The sequence below is a fragment of the Artemia franciscana genome, chromosome 19 (assembly GCF_032884065.1).
Source record: "Artemia franciscana chromosome 19, ASM3288406v1, whole genome shotgun sequence".
NCBI classification, from domain to species: Eukaryota; Metazoa; Arthropoda; class Branchiopoda; order Anostraca; family Artemiidae; genus Artemia; species Artemia franciscana.
Window position 1 is genome coordinate 1,119,442 of NC_088881.1, and position 22,090 is coordinate 1,141,531.

General features: G+C 36.3%; 1 protein-coding gene across 4 annotated transcripts in view; it reads right to left on the reverse strand.

Annotated features, from left to right (window-relative positions):
• Positions 1 to 22,090, reverse strand: part of LOC136039147 (cytohesin-1-like) — a 168,004-nt gene that overhangs the window by 43,160 nt on the left and 102,754 nt on the right. For 3 of the 4 annotated variants that reach the window (XM_065722635.1, XM_065722634.1, XM_065722632.1), the window contains one exon: positions 8,124 to 8,191. In XM_065722635.1, coding sequence (XP_065578707.1) covers positions 8,124 to 8,191 — 68 coding nt within the window. Of the gene's footprint in view, positions 1 to 8,123; positions 8,192 to 18,252; positions 18,720 to 22,090 lie in introns of those variants that run through there. The other variant, XM_065722633.1, reaches the window with a different exon arrangement.

A 22,090-nucleotide genomic window follows, 5' to 3' on the forward strand; every position in this document is an offset into this window, starting at 1 on the left:
TATTTTTAGTTGTAGCACGTGTGGTGGAAACCCTGAAAGATCTATGGAATTTAAAAATTCAGATGGATAATTAACCGCTTCATTTGGTTCCAAAACTGTGTCGACTGACTTGTAAAGGACTGCCTGGTCTTGAATCTTGGTCAAAACAATATTGTTGATTTCGTGGACGTCTATATTTTTGGGTGCGAGAATCGCTCTTTCACTTAGCCATTTATTATTTTTATAATTTTTTAGAATATTCGGAAATACTTTTTCAATCAATTCATTTTTGGACGTCACTAAATTACAGAAATCAGCAGGTAGTTGTATACGTCCTGAAATTGAGTCTACTGGGAGCTTTCCGTTTCCCATTGCCAGCAATTGATCTGAAAATGTTTGACCAGAGTCATCGTTTTGCAATCGGACACGCATATTTGTAGTTAATTTTAATGTTTTTACGTGTGCCCATAAATTAGAATTTTTCAGGCAAGCATTCATTTCGTCTGCAGGAGTTGATCTAGGTATTATAGGTAATGTTTGCCTGAAATCTCCCGCAAGCAATATTAAGGTGCTGCCAAAGGGTTTCGACTTCCCTCGCAAATCTTTCAAGCATTGATCCAGAGCCTCGAGCGATTTTTTGTGTGCCATTGTGCACTCATCCCAAATAATAAGTTTGCATTGCTGCAATACTTTACCCATCCCAGATGATTTGGAAATATTGCACGTGGGAGTTTCTGTAGAATGCAAGTTCAGAGGCAATTTCAAAGCGGAATGAGCAGTTCTTCCACCAGGCAGCAATGTTGCGGCTATTCCGGACGACGCAATTGCCAACGCTATATCATTTTTAGATCGAATTGATGCCAGAATCAGTTTTATCACAAACGTTTTACCAGTACCTCCTGGCGCATCCAAAAAGAAAATTTCTCCAACGTTGTTATCGACACAATGCATTATCGTATCATAAATGTCTTTTTGTTCCGACGTTAACTTGGAAATGTTATTTTGTACATACGACAATAGATCACTCGTACTGTAACTTTGTTCACGATCCAATTCTACACATGTCGAAACAGCAGCGATACGGTTAGGTGAAGGCATTCCCAAACCCTGAAGAGGTTTGTTTGCCATACTTATGCAAAAATCTTCTATAACAACTAAAGTGTAGTTATAAATTTCTGGTGTAAAATCAAAAGTCATGTCTGACGTCTCTAACTGTTTTCGATGAAGTATATCTTCGGACATTTTTGACTTATATTTTTCCCATAAATCTGTAGGAGCTGATGGAGAGCAAGCTGTTAAAATGATGCCAAACAATGCACGAATTTGACTTGGGGTTGACGTTTCGCACGCGTCATTGATGCAGTTATCCCAGTGTTGGTCATTCTCCAATAAATTCAGAGCTTGGCATGCACTACGGTAAGTGTCATGTATAGTACCATTTACAGTCCTCAAATACTCAAAGGATGTCGGACCGGGTACATTCACCAAAAGCAGGCGTAGAAAGAAGCATTCATGTTGATTGGGGTGAACGGTGTAGAGTCTTCCTATCGTGGTATCTTTGAAGATGGTAGGTTGGCCGTCGACTGACTTACCCTGTTTTCGACGTTCAAATACTTTATTTTTAGTATTCCACGTGTAATACGAAGGCACTTCAGTATACAGCAGTTTTTTCGCAAAAGAATCATTTTTGCAAAGCGAAAAAAAAGCTGTTAATGTTGTATCCGGTGGATTCAGGACTCTTTGTTGCACGTTGGTTTCCGTGAAATAAACACGTTGACCATTCTGTAAATGTACCGCTAAGTGAACAACAGCTGGACTACGTTCATGTATCGGAAATGAAAGAATTCGCCAAACAGCTTCATTACTGCTTATGTATCTTCCAGCCTTATATTCTACGATTTCATCGAAATCTTTGATTTCGGACTGCAAGCCAAAAACTGCCATGTCACTGCCTTTGTTGACGTATTTACATATGTATTTGATTGCCTTTACGGAGTTACAGTATTCAACGTTTATGTGTGCATTAAATGTTTTTGATAATAAAGGGGAATATGGAACAACCCACTGGTTATCTACTTCGATGGTGGTACCGTTACGCTTCTTTATTATTGCTGTTTTACCGCCATCTTCAGTAGATCTTCTTCTATATTGTGGGTAACCATCATTGCCAGTAATTGTTTTGGGTACTAAAAGTCGAGGATATTGCTTTGTGCACCTTCCTTTGGCCATGCATGGTGAATTTTCGTTCAGTGCACCGCAAGGTCCATGTATCATATTTTTTACAATAATATCATGTAACCCCTTATCGACATTTTTATCAGGTATTTCAGCGGAAATCACATCATCAATTTCGTTTGAAGTAATTTTTTTATGTAGCCAGATTAGTATATGTGCGTGTGGCAAACCTCGTTTTTGCCATTCCACTGAGTACATCCAGCATCGCACTGACCCAAACACTTCATGTTTTACAAGGTAGTTTATCAGTGATTTCAACTTTTGCCGGAAGACACGTGCCGTAATGTCATGCCTATGAACCGCCGATTGTCCTTGAAGTAAAAGCTGCAGTATCTCGTCCCAAGATTGATTACATGTAAATGTAATAAATAAATATGGACGACCATAGAGACGAACATACGCAATAGCATCTTGAGCATATTCATGCATATGACGGGGACTGCCAACATATGACGAAGGTAAAATTGTTAATCTTCCAACGTTTGTGGTATTACCGTCATTTATAACTGCATCTCGCAAATGAATGTATTGTTCAGAGCGGAGCTTGGTCTGATTCAGGCGGATATATAGCAAACGTTCTGATTCAATTTTAGCATACATATCAACCATAAATTGGTGAAACAATTCACGGCATTTTAAAATATAATTTTCTTCATCCTGCCGAATCATTAGTCTATAGGAATAATAATGCATTGCACTGCATTTCTTATTCATTTCTTTGTTAGTGGCTGGATTCATCAATTTAATATTAAAGTGATAGCCGTCGGCTCCATCCCAAAAAATGATAGGATATTGTAGGGCATCGTAGCATCGATGAGTTTCAGCAATTCTTAACAACTGAGCGTTTCGCTTATGTAGAATAATATCTCGAGGTAAAAACTGATCACCGACCATAACGATTGCCACTTCGTCGATAGTCGGAGCATTGTATCTACGCACATGTTGGCCAGGAGGCGTTTTGTCAGCGGAAATAACAATTTTATGAGTATCAGTAGGCATCAAATCGATGGCTGTTTTGAACAGACGCACTAACTTATTATTTTCGTGGAAAAGATGTTGCAATTGGGAAACGATTGTCCTTTCAACGTTGGGAGAAATTTCGCAACGTGCATTCAATTCAGAATTTCTATCATTGATGAAGTACAATTGTAAAAATTTATGATTCTCGCCTGAGAATGGTAGAAGGGACCCTGCTTTATGATAAATTTGCCCTTTTACTTTGAAAGTAGACATAAATTGATCTGGATTTTCGATTTGGGCTCCAAACGACGTCATTTGGAAACATGAGTTGTATTGTCTGATTTTTGACAAAAAACGCTTAGATTCTGACGTAGTTCCAGTAAGGAAAGTCTTCAATGGCATAGAGGAAGTTTAACTTTTCCTGAGGCGCAACACATTCCCATTGTTTCACCATTGAATTTCAAGGCCTTGCAATAGGGACAAATTTTAGACATTGTCCCGATTTGAACACATCTACTCAAGCTATAATCATCGACTGGGTTGTACCTGAATGCCAGGCGATAACTTTCAGATTGCTCTGATTCCTCGGCACGCTTTCTTTTCTTACTTTCTCTATCAGCAGCAAGCCTGTTTCCCTGCTGGTCTTTTGATTCCTCGGCACGCCTTCTTTTTTCACTTTCTCTTTTAGCAGCAAGTCTGCTTCTGCGTTGCTCTAGTAGTTCCTCGGCACGCCTTCTTTTTTCACTTTCTCTTTTAGCAGCAAGTCTGCTTCTGCGTTGCTCTGGTAGTTCCTCGGCATGCTTTCTGTTCTTTCTTTCTCTATCAGCCTCAAGCCTGTTTCCCTGCTGGTCTTTTGATTCCTCGGCACGCCTTCTTTTTTCACTTTCTCTTTTAGCAGCAAGTCTGCTTCTGCGTTGCTCTAGTAGTTCCTCGGCACGCCTTCTTTTTTCACTTTCTCTTTTAGCAGCAGGTCTGCTTTCGCGTTGCTCTGGTAGTTCCTCGGCACGCTTTCTTTTCTGACTTTCTCTATCAGCAGCAAGTTTTTTGGCATAGACTCTTTGAGCATCTTCATCAGTTATTATAAACTTAAGCATTAATAGAATTCTACGCGAACATACGTCTTATATAACTTGAATGACGTCACGCCTTCAAAGCAAAAATGATGGCAACTAATTTCATGACGTCAGCCGAAACATGACGGCGAACATATGTCTTATATAACTTGAATGACGTCACCTTCAAAGCAAAAATGATGGCAACTAATTTCATGACGTCAGCCGAAACATGACGTCACCTGATCCATCCACAGATCCACACACAGACAACTTATTTTTATATATATAGATATATATATGGCGGCTCAAGTATATAAATACGTGACGGCTCAAAATATTTGTCAAAGTGATACGGTTCCTTAAAAGATCTTTTTACGAGCCTTAGCGTTGGCTGACGGTCTCAAAGACAAACGACCTTATTAGCAAAGTCTTCTTAGGGACTAGCCATCGTCGAGATCTATCGAGAATTAGCGGCTAGATTGTGAAATTTGACTAAACAGACGGCAGCATCTCATTTCCCTTTTGTCGGCAAGCTTGTCAATCAAAGTACGTAACACTACCGTGAACTCCCAAAGTGGTTATACTGCTCAAATGAGTAATTCCTCTGAGCTGATTTTTAGCCATTCATTAGTGGGTATTCTAGAACATTTTAGGAACGCTCTTTAAAAATAAAATTCAGCTACATTTAATTAAAAAAACCAAATTCACATTTTCTGGGGACTCAAAGTTTCATTAAAACTAAATATTTGTATCTCTAGCGCAAAATGCGGAAAGTTGTATGGTTTTTCTAACATTTCTGAAAAGCGGGTGTCGGCTTGGATTTGTCTGTCATTTATACGAATTTTTGTATCTAAACGCTACAAGTTATGGCAAGACCACCGAAATCAATTCTAAATAGCTAAAAAAATATAATGGACGAGAAATAGCTAAAAAAAATTTATAATGGATGAGAAGGGGTGATTTTTAAGGTACCGTTTCGCCTTAAATGATAACACGCATAAAAACAGACTCGTCCCTGCCTAAACAAAAGACTCAAAGTATATTTTCATAATGCGATTAAGCTGGAAACCACAGACAGCTAAGGTTTGAATAACGAAAGGCAAATGCAATTTGAAAAATTAGTAATGAAATAAAATGTCGGAGCCTTTTCCTTTGGTTAGGTAAAGAAATCTCCAAGAGAAACTCGCCACAGATCTAGTATTTGCATAAAAAATTAGTTTTTGCTATCAATAGATATTCTCTTTTAAAAAATTGGAAACATTCAATCAAGCTGGAGGCTAGAAATGACTAAGGTGTCAGCAGGGTTGTGTCCAGGATTTTTTCTTTTCTGGGGTAAAAAATAGCGACGAAGACCACACTGCCTTTCCATAACAAACAAATACAACGTAGAGACAATAGGGAAAATTTCAAGACAGTGGAAATTATTTCTGTAGATATTTCGGCCCTATGTCCAAGGGCCGTCTTCAGCACAATACAAGAATAAGAGAGAAACTATATATATATATGTATATATATATATATATATATATATATATATATATATATATATATATATATATATATATATATATATATATATATATATATATATATATACAGTTTCTCTCTTATTCTTGTATTGTGCTGAAGACGGCCCTTGGACATAGGGCCGAAATATCTACAGAAATAATTTTCACTGTCTTGAAATTTTCCCTATTGTCTCTACGTTGTATTTGTTTGGGGTAAAAAATAATAAAAAAAAACACATCAAAGTTTGTTTATTTTCATTTTTGTTGCGTTTTTACAAGTCGGACAAATATTTCTGGGGGGGGGAAGTTTCAAACTCCCTTGTCTCCCCTGAATACGGCCTTGGGTGTCAGCAACAAAGACAAATACCATTTGATAAATTAGTAGTAAAATACTATTACTTTGATTAGATAAGAACATTCCGAGGGAATTTTGCCAGATATGTACTACTTAAGGTAACAAGACTTTTTTTAAAGAAAATTTGGCGGCTCAATTATATTATAAGAAATATTTAAAATTTCGAAACATTTAAAACATGAAAATTACTTAAATAAAAAGAATCATAGTCGCAATAAGTCGTTTTAAGAGAGTAACACAATAAAAAACCATGTTAGTCTCTGCGTCAATACAGCCCATAGAAATTAAAAAAAAGTAAATAGAAAACAGACAAGAAAAAGTGAATAGAAAACAGTAAATAGAAAAGTAAATAGAAAACAAATACAGGGTGTTAGAAGCTGCTCCTCCACTACCCACGGAGACTAAGTCATATGGTCTGTGAGCAAGAAAGCTAGATTCAATTAGTCTTAACTCCCGTGCCATTTGAGCAGGAGTAGGTCACACTTATATTGTATTTATTGTAAAAAATAAAAGAACCTGAACCTAGTTTATGCAAGACTAGCTTTTTTCGATACAATTCTCCAAAATAAGAAAAATTGATATTATCTACAGGCACGTGCATATAGGAGGGAGCTGCTCCATGGACATATACAAAGGGCTTTGGGACCCGGCCCTCCAAAACCCTAAAACTTCAAGAATTTCTCGGAACTTCATATACAAATCAATAAATATCTTTTCCTTATTATTTGACCCCTTCTCCTCGAAGTATTTCTTATTATAGATCTTCCTCCGAGAAAAACCCTTCGCACGTGCCTTACCTGCCCGATCTCCAGGAAAAGCAATGATTTAAGACTTGACAAAATGAAAAAAAAAAATATAATATAAAGAATAGAAAACTCGGATAATCCCAACCAGTGAAAAAAGGAAGGATAAATAGGCAGATGTTTTAGTCAGAACCCAGTTCGACCGTCCTCAGAGCTTACAGGTAAGTAAAAACTAAAAATTATATACATATAGATATATGTTTGACCTATGTGATTGTATGGATGAGTAGGGTTAAGGCCTCATTCAAGTGCTGGTCTATATTAGTCACTAATTTAGGAAAACAGTCTTCCTTTTCTCCTTCTGTCTTTTTTTTTTTTTTTATGTGTTTGTGCTGTTGCATTGGTGATTTCTCTTTTCATGATATATATATATATATATATATATATATATATATATATATATATATATATATATATATATATATATATATATATATATATATATATATATATATATATATATATATATATATATATATATATATATATATATATATATATATATATATATATATATATATATATATATATATATATATATATATATATATATATATATATAAGCCCTAAAGGCAAAATTATTGAGATTTGTTTTTATTTTCTCTTTAAGAATTTTATCTGTATATTTTTCGTTCTATATGATTTTTGACTCTTTATTGCACCCAGTGCACACAAAACACTTCTAGCGTAACTGCCTCATCACTTCCATTTTTAGATAAATCCTTGACTTCTACATAGACACTTGTCTTGGCCATGACCGTAGGTGCTTAGCCTTCCTCCCTTTTAATTTTGTGTTTATTTTTAAGCTGAGATTTGTTTTTATTTTGTCCCTAGGACTTCTATCCATATATACTTTTCGCTTTATTTACTTTTGTGCACTAAGGGACGGTCGAGGGGAGGTCTCGAAGAATATATATGCATAATTATCCTTCCTTTTTTTGCTGTACCTTTTTTTGGGTACTGAATCTCTATCATACAACACTCATATGTCCAAGCGAATATTCGTAAGTGATGAACAATATCACTTTAAAAAGAGAGATTGACAATTTTTACGAAGGGTTTTCGCACCCTGTGTACCCTTCTGCGGCAGTTGTGTCAATATAGTGTTTTTAAGTCCTTACTATGTATTTTCAATTTTTTTTATATTACTTTTTTCTCTATCGTTTGGCTTTTTTTAGTGACAGGTTGGAAAATAAATAACAAAATACAATTCAGCAAAGAAGATTACCTTTCGTCTCCATTACTGTCAAGAGCTTGAATTCCACTATTAACTTCAGCTAACTCGTCCTTCAGTGCCTGAAAAAGAAATAATTTTAGCGAGTGAAATCAGTACAATCTAACCCTAGTTCCATCACAGCTATATATATATATATATATATATATATATATATATATATATATATATATATATATATATATATATATATATATATATATATATATATATATATACGAAAAGAACCAAAAAGTTTCTCCCAAAATGACACACATAGCGCGCTGACTCGGAAGGTTGGTTACCAATGCGTCACAGCAATAGTTTCAGTAGCTACCAGTGTTTCCACTTTGAGGGATTTATCCCTTTCTGAGGGATTTCTAGGCCTTCCGCGGGATTACTTTCTCTAAAAAGGGATACGGGATTTTTCAGGGATAATTGAGATATTAAGGGATTTTCCCTACTAAAATAGAGATATTCAGGATTTTCAGTTTTGATGGTGTATTCAAGGATTTTTGTTGGTGTTTGGTGCAGCTTCCAGAATTTTTTATCTTTCCCTGTAAGTATGAGCGATATAGTGAGCTACGCGCCAACTTTTTCAAAATTGCTTGGCAACTGTTTCAAAATTCAACAGCGGCAATTGGAATTGGCTAGTTGAATAAGAAGAAACAAAAGGAAAGTAAAAGTAAGATATATTATTTTTGAATTGAGGGTTTGATATTTTTGTTAATTTTTTGGGTATAGTGGTGTGTTTTACCTGGGATGCATGTAAATTGGGATCCACATCACTCTCCTGGAGTGATGATGGGGCCAAATGTAGTAGGTCCAAATAATGAGCAGGGGCAGGCCCCCATGTACACAACATCTATTCCACAAGTTGTACCTATGTCTCAAGCTATACAGTACCAGGGTCAGGTTATACGGCAGACACCAGGATTTAATCAGGCAAGACAATCACCATATGTCACAACTCTAGCCCCCCACAATAGTCAATACAGTCAGCATCAAATCTATATTTCACCACACTGAGGTAGCGCAAGCGCTACCTCAAAAGAGGCAGCTGAACTCGTATCCCAGCCAGGTCCCAGTGGTAGTGTCTTTAATTAGAGCGTTTTTAATTGTCCTGAATCAAACTGAAACCATTACCTAATTTGTGATATATTTGATTAATAAAAACAAAATATAAACATGATATTTACTTTGACTGCGATGTGTAAGAGCATGCACATTTGAAGGTCATGTTCGATCGTTTGTCTATTTTCATCCTGTGCTTTCACCTTTCGGGCGAATGTGGCAAAAATTTTTGTATTGTTGGTTTAACAAACAAAAATAATGTTCTGTTCTTTGACTCTTGAACGAGAGGTTGAATTTTGCATTCGTTAGTATCCATGCTCAAGATAGGAGAATGCAAATTTTGGGATTTAGTTTTGAAGTTTTTTTTGTTAAAAAAATTATAGTGTTTGAATCTTCCAGTGCTTTTCAGTTCGTTCGGAGAGATTTTTATTTAAAACAATCGGGTGCTCAGACAGAGGCACACAGATGGACTTCGTGGACCAGGAAACCAGTAGCTAAATGTCGTGATTAGCATGAGAGGGATTTTTCAAAGGATTATTGTTTAACCAAAAAGGGATTTTTAGGGATTTTTCGTCTCTGATTCGGGATTTTTCAAAAAAGAAAGTGGAAACACTGGTAGCTACTTGGCTTTCCAGGAGATCAGATTTGTCATTACACGTGGACGAAGGCAAGAGTGGTTTAGCTTTATATGTTTCGAAGATCAGAAAGTATATAATTTTTCGTTGGTGTTCATAAATATATATTTATGCTGTGGCTCCGATACAATATGGGAACTGATGATACAATATTGATATAATACTACAGGAATTGACTTCAGCCGGAAAAGGAGAAATTTCGTTTTAAGCAAAATTAAATAGAAATATACGAAACAAGTTAACCAGTAGAGTAGCTGCACCTCTTCACCCCGTCAGGACCGAAAATAAGAATCACTAAACCACGTAACTAAATGTTCTAAAGAATCAGAAACTAGGAACATATTTCTAAACTTTGCCTTCAAATCAGCTCGTCGTCCATAGGGACATTGATATCTGCCCTGAAAAGGTAATGGACGTTTTCAAACAGTTCGTGGTAACGAACTGTAGTAAGGAGCGATCCGGCTCAATAGTAACCAAAACTCTAAAAAATTGAATTTTGATATCAATAGCTACATCAAAAGAATCGCATTTTAATGCTGATTTTAAATATATAAGTTTCATCAAGTTTAGTCTTACCCATCAAAAGTTACGAGCCTGAGAAAATTTGCCTTATTTAGGAAAATAGGGGGAAACACCTCTTAAAAGTCGTAGGATCCTAACGAAAATGATACCATCAGATTCAGCGTATCAGAGAACCCTACTGTAGAAGTTTCAAGCTCCTATCTACAAAAATGTGGAATTATGTATTTTTTGCCAGAAGACGAAGACTTTTGCCAATAAACACGGGTGCGTGTTTATTTGTTTGTTTTTTTTTGTTTTTTTTCCAGGGGTCATCGTATCAACCAAGTGGTCCTAGAATGTCGCAAGAGGGCTTATTCTAACGGAAATGAAAAGTTCTAGTGCCCTTTTTGAGTGACAAAAAAAATTGGAGGGCATCTAGGCCCCCTCCCACGCTCATTTTTTTCCCAAAGTCAACGGATCAAAATTTTGAGATAGCCATTTTGTTCAACATAGTCGAAAACCATAATAACTATGTCTTTGGGGATGACTTACTCCCCCACAGTCCCTGGGGGAGGGGCTGCAAGTTACAAACTTCGACCAGTGTTTACATATAATAATGGTTATTGGGAAGTGTACAGACGTTTTCAGGGGGATTTTTTTGGTTTTGGGGGTAGGGTTGAGGGGAGGGGGCTATGTGGTAGGATCTTTCCTTGGAGAAATATGTCATGGGGGAAGAAAAATTCAATGAAAAGGGCGCAGGGCGCAGGACGAATCTGGTCACGTTAGAAAAAAACGTCAAATTCAGAGTTTAATATACAATGCTGGGTGTTCGGAGCCTCTCTATTATGGAGTATAATTTCAAAATAACACAACTATACGAGCGATAAAACATATATACCACAACCATTACTCAACTAACGAAAGAACTGCTAAGAGATAACACAACTATAAAGCGAAAACAGGTGAAAACTAACGGGAAAATAAACGAACTAAGAGGTAGTCGAAAAGCCTTATAACTATGTCTTTGGGGGCGACTTACTCCCCCACAGTCCCCGTGGGAGGGGTTACAAGTTCAAAACTTTGACCAGTGCTTACATATAGTAATGGTTATTGGGAAGTGTACAGGCGTTTTCAGGAGGATTTTTTGGTTGGAGGCAGGGGTTGAGAAGAGGGGGATATGCTGGGGGAACTTTCCATCGAGGAATTTGTCATGGGGGAAGAAATTTTCAATAAAGGGAGCGCAGGATTTACTAGCATTACTTAAAAAAAAATGAAAAAGTTTTTTTTCAGCTGGAAGTAAGCAGCAGCATTAAAACTTAAAAAGAACAGAAATTATTACCCATATAAGGGGCTTACCTCCTCCTAATACCTCGCTCTTTACGCTAAAGTATTTCTGGAAATGTCAACTATTTATTCTGCGGCTTTTGTGATTCAGGGGTCATTCTTAATGAATTGGGACAAAATTTAAGCTTTAGTGTAAAGAGCGAGGTACTGACGAGGAGGCAAACCCCCTCATATATGTAATAAAAACATAAGAATACAAAAGTTCTTTGCGTAAGCAAATTTATAAGTTACGTATATCTTTTACTTATAAAAAGATTCGTAAAAAATTAAAAGTTCTAGTTGCCTTTTTAATTTACCGAAAATCGGAGGGCAACTAGGCTTCCTCCTCCGCTCTTTTTTTCTCCAAATCATTCGATCAAAATTATGAGAAAGCCATTTAGCCAAAAAAAATAAATATACAAATTTCGTTTTAATTATTCCTCCGCGGAGAGCCAAAATCAAAACATGCATTGATTCAAAAACGTTCAGAAATTAAATAAAAAAAAACAAGTTTTTTAAATGAAAGTAAGGAGCGACATTAAAACTTAAAACGAACATAAATTACTCCGTATATGAAAGGGGCTTTTCCTTCTCAACGTCCCGCTCTTTACGCTAAAGTTTGACTCTTTCTCTTAACTCTACATTTTAAAACAGTAAAAAAAACTTTACTGCGGGGCGTTGAGAAGGAAAAGCCCCTTTCATACACGGAGTAATTTCTGTTCGTTTTAAGTTTTAATGTCGCTCCTTACTTTCATTTAAAAAACTTGTTTTTTTTAATTTAATCTTTACAGGGTAGAAACGAGAGGGCACCACTTTCTACCGCCTGGTGTAAATCTCAGAATGCCACATGTGCCCAAAAGTTCTACCACCCTCGGCTCAGTTTACGTTATGCTTAGCACAGTTTACGCCGCGCTTGGTGCGCGCCAACTGATGTGCATAATTTTTGAAAGTGGCACCCCCTCGGGGAAAAATTATTGTTTAGACTTTGTTGCATAAACACTTACCATACTAAGCTTGACAAAACCTGTTGGTTGACTTAACGAAAATCTAATGTATGCTTAGCCTGCTTATATGGCTGTTGAAAAAAAGTATGCTTTGTGAACTCATCCTCGTTCACAAAGGGCAGACTAACGGAGTATCGAGCTAAAAGCTCAGACTTAATCTTGTTTGAGACCGTTGGACAAAGTCTACGGGAGGCTGCTCTTTTAGGAGCACAGAGTCCAAGGGAGAATATTGTGTTAGCCCCCAAGAAAAATCCTTGGTACGACCCGGTCTTCAATAGAAAAAAAACCTTTACAGGGGCTCATGCTAGTAATCATAACTTCGCAGGATAAACAGAACCAGGAGACAACAGACATTGTAGCCCCTACACCTAGAAATACACATTTAAAGAGCGAAGACATAAGTAATCAGGTTTACTGGAGATGGCTCTATGCCGAACCAGAAACATGGGGGAAACCCCACATGATGTCACTGAAGAAAATTTGAAAAGCGAGTCATTACAGCTTACATCTTGGGTTTTCGAAGCCCCTTTCCCTAATAGGATAAAACACCAGAGAGTGGACCTTTGCCCGGATAACGGGGAATTTCCTTTGAGAAGCAGATTAAATACAAAGAGAGAAGACCATGAAAGTTGCTGCACCACCATAAACTAGCAATTGAGTCTTTATGAGGGCTCATGCTAGTAAACGTAATTGACAACATATGAGAGCTAAAAGACCCAATATAAGAGCCAAAAGACCACAAACAATGTAGACAACGCATTGAAAATAAACATTTAAAGAGTGGAGATACAATGATTTAGGAGCAGTACAGTGACATTCTTTTAATTCATGCTCGAGTAATATTAAATAAAAAAAAACAAGTTTTTTTAACTGAAAGTAAGGAGCGACATTAAAACTTAAAACGAACAGAAATTACTTCGTATATGAAAGAGGCTGCTTCCTCATCAACGCCCCGCTCTTTACGCTAAAGTTTGACTCTGTCTATCAATTCTTCTTTTTAAAACAGTAAAAAACTTTAGCGTAAAGAGCGGGGCGTTGATGAGGAAGCAGCCTCTTTCATATACGAAGTAATTTCTGTTCGTTTTAAGTTTTAATGTCGCTCCTTACTTTCAGTTAAAAAAACTTGTTTTTTTTTATTTAATTTCTGAACGTTTTTGAATCAATGCATGTTTTGATTTTGGCTCTCCGCAGAGGAATAATTAAAACGAAATTTGCATTTTTTTTTTTTGGCTAAATGGCTTTCTCATAATTTTGATCGAATGATTTTGAGAAAAAAAGAGCGAGGGAGGAAGCCTAGTTGCCCTCCGATTTTTTGGTTAATTAAAAAGGCAACTAGAACTTTTAATTTTTTACGAATATTTTTATTAGTAAGAGATTTACGTAACTTATAAATTAGCTTACGTAAAGAACTTTTGTATTCTCATATTTTTATTACATATATGAGGGGGTTCGCCCCCTTGTCAGATCCTCGCTCTTTACACTAAAGCTTAAATTTTGTCCCAATTCATTAAGAATGACCCCAGAATCACAAAAGCCGTAGAATAAATAGTTGAAATTACTAAAAATACTTTAACGTAAAGAGCGAGGTATTAGGAGGAGGTGAGCCCCTCAAATGGGTAATAATTTCTGTTTGTTTTAAGTTTTAATGCTGTTCCTTACTTCCAGCTGAAAGTACTTTTTCATATTTATTTTTTCATTGTGTTTTTAAATAATGCTAGTAAATCCTGCGCCCCCTTCATGGAGATTTTCATCCCCCATGACAAATTATCGATGGAAAGTTCCCCCAGCATATACCCCTCTTCTCAACCCCTCCCCCAACCAAAAAAATCCTCCTGAAAACGCCTTTACACTTCCCAATAACCATTACTATATGTAAGCATTGGTCAAAGTATGTAACTTGTTGCCCCTCCCATGGGGACTGTGGGGGAGTAAGTCGTCCCTAAAGACATAGTTATAAGGTTTTTCGACTACGCTGAATAAAATGGCTATCTCAGAATTTTGATCCGTTGACTTTGGTAAAATAATTAGCGTGGGAGGGGGCCTAGGTGCCCTCCAATTTTTTTGGTCACTTAAAAAGGGCACTAGAACTTTTCATTTCCGTTAGAATGAGCCCTCTTGCAACATTCTAGGACAACTGGGTCGATACGATCACCCCTGGGAAAAAAAAAAAAAAAAAAAAAAAAAAAAAAAAAAAAAAAAAAAAACAAAAAAACAAATAAACACGCATCCATGATCTGCCTTCTGGCAAAAAATACAAAATTCCACATTTTTGTAGATAGGAGCTTGAAACTTCTACAGTAGGGTTCTCTGATACCCTGAATCTGATGGTGTGATTTTCGTTAAGATTCTATGACTTTTAGGGGGCGTTTCCCCCTATTTTCTAAAATAACGCAAATTTTCTCAGGCTCGTAACTTTTGATGGGTAAAACTAAACTTGATGAAACTTAAATATTTAAAATCAGCATTAAAATGCGATTCTTTTGATGTAGGTATTGGTATCAAAATTCCATTTTTTAGAGTTTTGGTTACTATTGAGCCGGGTCGCTCCTTACTACAGTTCGTTACCACGAACTGTTTGACCATAGCCACACCTGTTGATACAAAAGGCAAGACGTGGGAATGCTCTACGCTCTCCCTTTATTTTAACACTAAATTTGTGCTGCAGAAGCAAAAAAGTTAAATAATAATAACTTGGTTTAAAAAGCCTAAAGCAACACACACAGTCCCTGAGAACTGTGGGGGATTAAGTCATCCTTAAAGACATAATTATTAGATTTTTTGACTATGCTGAACAAAATGGTCATCTCAAAATTTTGATCGGGTGAATTTGGGGAAAATGAGCGTGGGAAGGGGCTTAGTTGCCCTACAATTTTTTGGGTCACTTAAAAAGGGCACTAGAACTTTTAATTTCCGTTCGAATGAGCCCTCCCGCGATATTCTAAGACTATTTGGTCGATACGACCACCCTTGGGAAAAGACAAATAAACACGCATCCGTGATCTTTCTTTTAGCAAAAATACAAAATTCAATATCTTTGAAGATAGGAGCTTGAACCTTCAACAATAGGGTCCTCTAATACGCTGAATCTGACAGGTTGATTTTCATTAAGATTCTATGACTTTTAGGGGCTGTTTTCGCTTTTTTCGAAAATAAGGCAAATTTTCTCAGGCTCGTAACTTTTGATGGGCAAGATTAAACTTGATAAAACTAATATTTTTGAAATAAGCATAAAAAGACAATTCTTTTGATGTATCTATTGGTATCAAAACTCCGTTTTTTACAGTTTCGGTTACTATTGAGCCGGGTCGCTCCTTACTTACAGTTTGTTGGCAAGAACTACTTGATACTATTTTCAAATCTGTGGAAACCTCGAAAATAGCCAGAAAACCCAAAACTATGGCATTAGAACGAAACGAAAACTACATCATCCGAATCCTCATTGCCGAAAATGCCGCAAGGGAAACTTGCAGTCCCTCACGTTGAACAAAAGGAAAATCACTTTTTTGCATGGGTAGTACTAATGTATCTTTCATTTCTTTTTTCTTTCTTTTTTTTTTTTATTCGCCACAAACGGCGAACTGGAACATCATAGACAGCTGTAAGGGCTAATTTGAAAGGAAGATCCAATAGATACTTTATTTTGTGATTCAACCAAAAACAGGTAGGCATAGTTCAGAAAAAAAAAGAATAAAAATACACGTACACACTACATAATTAAATAAACGTGTACATACTACATAATTAAAAAAAGAAGTGTTTTTTCATTACTTAAAGTAACTACTTAGTTAAAATTATAGAAACTACTAAAACGTTCAACTTAAGATTATTAACACTCGTCAATCAAGTTTTTCTTCTTTATAGTTAAATAATGACTTGAAAACTATAAAATTTAAAGAAAAAAAACTATACCCAGGGGCCTGTACTATAATGGCTTGGACGGCCAGTATAAACTCTAGGAGTGCCGAGCAAAAAAAAAAAAAAGAAAAGAAAAAAAGTGAAAACAGAATTAAATATAGCTTACGTGTGGTCTGGGATAGCCATTTCTCAAAAAAGTTTATCCTACGAAAGTAAAGATCGATTTTGAAACTTAAAACGTACAAAATTAAAATAAACAAAATAGATTCGTATAAATCGACTCCTGATGTTTCCCATCTTTAGAATAAAAAAAAAACTAGCGCTTTACTAAAAACTGAGCTTGTTTGAGATTTTTAGACAATCATGATGGTCTATTGAAATTTATCGATTTCATGGTCGCTGAAGGACTATTAAGACACTCATAATTTAGTCTCTGCTTTGTACCGACTAGTCGCAGAATTTTCTCCTAATTAAAGAACACTTCGTTTTTTAAGGGGGGGGGGGAGTTGGCTTTGTGTTTTCAGTAAAGTGCTAGTTTTTAAATCCTACAGTTATTGAGAAATATCAAGAGCCAGTTTTATAAATCTATGAATAAATACTGTACAAAAATAAAGTATATTCAAGCTGAGAGCCAGCCCCCCGGTTCCGCCAGTGTTACTGAGACCATTTGTGTGGATCAGAGACAAGAGACAAAAAAGTTGTGATCAGTGCAGTGAAAATAGTAATTCGCAAGGGCCTAGGATTTCATTCGGGGGGGGAGGGGGTACAAAACTTTAAAAAGACGTCAAAAATTAGTTTACATGCATTTTTGTGACGTCTTCACGATTCGAGAAAAAATTTGGAGGGGTTGGGGGGGGGCGTATCCATCACCCTTGATACAACCCTAGTAACCCGTAAGACAACCTCAGGGTTTGTTGTTTTCATGAGAACTTACGGGAGCTCAGTATCAAGGCAAGCAAAGCTCTTTCAATTTCCTTTTTCACAAAAATTAAATTTCAAGAAGATAGAAACTGCAACAATACATATGAAAAGCACGCTAGGGTTTCAGTTTAGTAGAGAGCGCGGGTTTGAGTGTATACTTTTTGGTTCATTATTTTATATTACTTGGTTGATTTACTCCAATTGTGTAGTTTATACTTTATCCATATTCTGTCTCACATTACAAAGAGGTACTGTCATGGCAAACCTCTCCATACCTCTAACCCAAAAGCAACTGAACATAAGTTTTTATACTATATAGCATAATGTAGCCAATGTATATAGTTATATTCTGTAATGTAAAGAACTAATTTTGTTGATTAGCTTTTGAAACAATAAATCTTTCCATAAGAAGATTTTCTCCCCTAAAACATTTTGAAATGTACCAAGGTTTGCCACATCGTTGCCACAATGAATATCTTAAAGCATCATCTGTTTAGCCACACGTGGCGCCCTTCTGTTATACGTAACAAGCATCACCTGGTTTGTATGATTCGTGAAAATAGGCAACTGCTTAAATTATGCCCAACGGTTTTGAGCACAATCAAAACCATAGGTGCACACTTCATAGGATTTATGAGGTCAGAGTCATTCTCGAAATGATCTTTCAGGTATTAGGCCCCCACCACCACAAAAACACTTAGAGGCGCTTAAAGGAGCCAAAGTATTCGACTTTAGTACACCATTATTTGTTTATATTCAATACCCCCCCCCCCCTAGGATGGCAAGTTTACACCCGTAACCAAAACAGGATAGCTAGAAACAGTTTAATACTTCGGAAGTATATTTTGGAATCCGTTTTCTTCTTGCACCAATTCTCCTCTTTGTCCCCTCTTTTTTCGGCACGGGCCTATTTGAATTCACATCTTGATAGTGAACTGACGGAAGTGGGCGAAACAGCCGAGCAAATACAATAAACAAATTGTTACACAGGAACTCAGGGTCACAAAATGACCTGGCATTTCTTGGAAATAAATCCATTGCAATTACTGTTCGTCCTCGTTCTCGAATATGCAACTTATCTGAATCAAGTCTAAGTTATCTTTCACTGAGCCTACAGGAATCAGGTGTTTCTCAGGGTTAATCCGGGTAAATCCTGTGGCGAGCGTCGGAAATCCTACTTATCGGATATCTTATCTCACAACACCAAGAACACACTAACAGTTAACCAAGCGCAATAGAACATAAACATTTTAGCCAACAATAGAAAAAGCACTCCACAATGTAGATGTTCGAACATTTAACTGAGAAATTGGCAGGACTTCTTATCTTCGGACATGACCGGTTTAGAGATAACCTTTGGTTGGCATTCGATTACTTAAAACGTGAGCAGAAAATATCTTTTCAAATCATTATTGATGATGATCGTCTTACTCTTTTTTTCCTTTTGATTATAAAAACGTAGAAGAATCTGCCTAAGAAGCAAATAGCGCCCAACCCAATTCATTCATATTAAAGCAGTGATGTCAGCTATGGGGGCTGCCTACTAGATCAATCATGTGCACCAAAACCCGCACAACATTCCCTGGTATAGGACCCAGTATTATACCTCCTTGGAAGATGAACAAAATCTAAACACCCAAATAACCCTTCAATTTTAAAAATATCACATTTGTCTGGCATAAAAAATAACCATTACCTCAAAATATAAGCAATGTACATAACTTCTACCTAACTGGCCTTTAATATCCCGTTACGATGAAATTACTCCCCTCCCACCAATACGGAGAGTCCCAGCGTCCATAAGAGTGTAATATACATATGGGTCAGGCATGTGAACAGAGGTCCCCAGGCCCAAGCACCTGAATATCTAAAAAAAAAAAAATTTCCTAAGCTCCTACAAGATGCTTGTAATCTGCCAGTTTTTAGCGCTCTTTTTTTTGTTATTCGCCACCACCACCTAAAAAAATCTTGCATACATCCTCCACCTGAAGAGAGAAAGAGTTCCAATACTAGTATTGGAACTTTATTCTTTTATTCCTTTATTCCAATTCTAGGGTTCTCCCATAATGAGTATTTCTGGTGATCTGTTATTGGAAGCGGCCCGCGAGGAGGGCATATAGTATAATATACGCTCTTACGAATTTTTCAAGAGGTGCCCTTGCTTCCCCTAACTATGCCCATGATCATCAGTGTCCAAGTATGGCCTGTGTGCGTACATGCATACAAATATTATAGATCTTGAAGACAAAAATCAGCTAAATAAGGTCAAGAAAAGTAAAAGCAAAATAGAAAGAAAAAGTGAGCAGTCCCGTTTCACCAAGATATGCTGCAATTTGTTATTTTAAGTAACAAACGGGCAGAACCAGATACTGACGCATTTCAAGCTTCTAGTTATATATTCTTTTTTTTGCTGCCAAATTTGCTAGTTTTACTCGAAAGCCAGAATCTCAAAGGTGAAACTTTGAAACTTGGGTAGTTAATGAAAGATTAGCAAGGTCGTATCCAGGATTTTTGTCCCCTGGGAGGGGAGGGGGTTCAAAAAACTTTGAAAAAGGCATCAAGACTTGTTTATATGTATTTTTTCACGGTTTTACCAGTCGGACAAAAATGTCAAGAGAGGAGTCAACCCCCTCCCTCCCTTGGACGAGGCCTTCAAAAGTAGCTTGAGAAACTGCTCGTGCAGTTTTAGATTTTATTTCGGTATTCATATATTATTCAAAACACACTCGAGAAGTGAAGTTAGGTTAATCCTAATGAAATATACCAAAATATGATAAAAAATATAATACTTCAGTTAACATAATAACATAACTTGGGCTATATATTTACATATAGGAAGAGGGGTGTGGGGGTAAAGTAACTTAACTTAACCTTACCCCCACCCCCTAATGTGCGAATATATAGCCCAAATTATACAAGTCCAATGCATTCTGTCATCCGTCATTTGTCTTAGTGACTATGAAACCGGTTTTCATAGATCTTACATTCAGCAAACTTCTTAAATGTGTTCTGAATAATACAGGAGTACCTTTATTTCTAATAAACTTAGAAAAACATAATTATTTTTTTGGATAAATAGTATTTCTAGGTGGTTAAGATTCGGAACCAAACCTGAAGGGTAGGGTGTAGAATTAATTCGGTTAAGTTGTTCCAGGGGCCTGTGGGTATTCATCCTTTTTTTTTAGTCTATAATGGACTTATTTAACAACTGGTATTAATATTAGACAATTCAAGAAACATTTCTTTTTATCATTAATTAAACGTTGAAAAATATACGATTCCATAAACTAGATAATGTCAACACAACAAAGGATGAGGGATGATTACTCAAAGCCTAACATAATATCGGTAGGGATGCTCCAACTGATCTGATCTACGCTCTTTCCTTCATGTTTGGTCCTGAACCTTGATTACCTTTCTATAATACTTGTGCGGAATAATCATCCGTTCTACATTATTCGTTAAAAGAAGGATAAATAAAGTTTAGGCTATAATAGATAAATGTAAATAGCCTACAGTTTATAAATTTAAATAAATAAATTTCGTTATTTAAAAAAACTTCATGTAAATAAGGATAAATAAAACTAATTTATCACTCAAAAGTGATCTATTTGGGGCGATGTGTCAACAATGCATAGGCGCCAGAATCCGTATAGTAAATTCGTCGAGTAATCCTGTTATCTCAAAAACTGGATTCATTAACGCGAGGGGTTGTACTTTCTCCGTCAATTAATGTAGTATTGGGGCACTCCCCGCCTGATATATATATTTTTGAAAGTGAGCAAGCCCTTGTACGAACGTTATTTATCAAATAAACAATGCTTCCACTTCTGGAACCCAACCTCGAATGAATTTTCCCAACGGTTATGACTCTTGACTAAGGTTTCAGAATTCATTGTGTTCAGTACATATGAGATTCCGTGATTAGCTTGATATAATCTTTCGAAAATGGTAAATAAGGGATCTATTTCCGCAATAACTCAAAATGCGGCTGGAAGACAGAAAATAAATACAAAATAAATGAAACCTAACGGTTCGAGAATGTGTTTTCTTTCTCTGATTTTAAAATTGTTCAGATACGATTCGACAATCATTACAACCCCATCTCTAGTTGTAACACTTTTTTATTGGCAAATTACGATTTTCTTTTATATTTTTGGTACTAGTGTATTATAACGACCTCTGTTGTTCTTCCTCTGTTGTAAAACCGGTTTCTCTCAGCGCCCTCGGAGATAATTAGCCTAGCCTGAGTGAGATAAACTATTATACAGGAATATTTTAATTAAATATTTAATATATAGAGTTTGTTAGGTAATTAATATAATGCGTTCTGGGTAGCCTGCTTTCCATAATTCTCTCTTGTCGTTTCCATAATTTTATTACTGAAATATTATATTTTCATTACATTTTATTATGATTAACATAACTTCACTTCTTGAGTGTGGTCGCTATAATACACAAGTACCACATTCTTAATAACTTTCTTGCATTCGGGTAACTTGCCGCTTTTTGATAAATGCAGCACTATTTACACAATTCGAGCTTAGACACGCACACACGAAATTATTCAAGGAGGGGCTAGCTTTTGTCACTATAAGAGACATTATAAAAAAAAAACATGTCCCTTCGCGAGGAAAACCAAGTTCCCCTTCTAGATAGTCGCGATAAT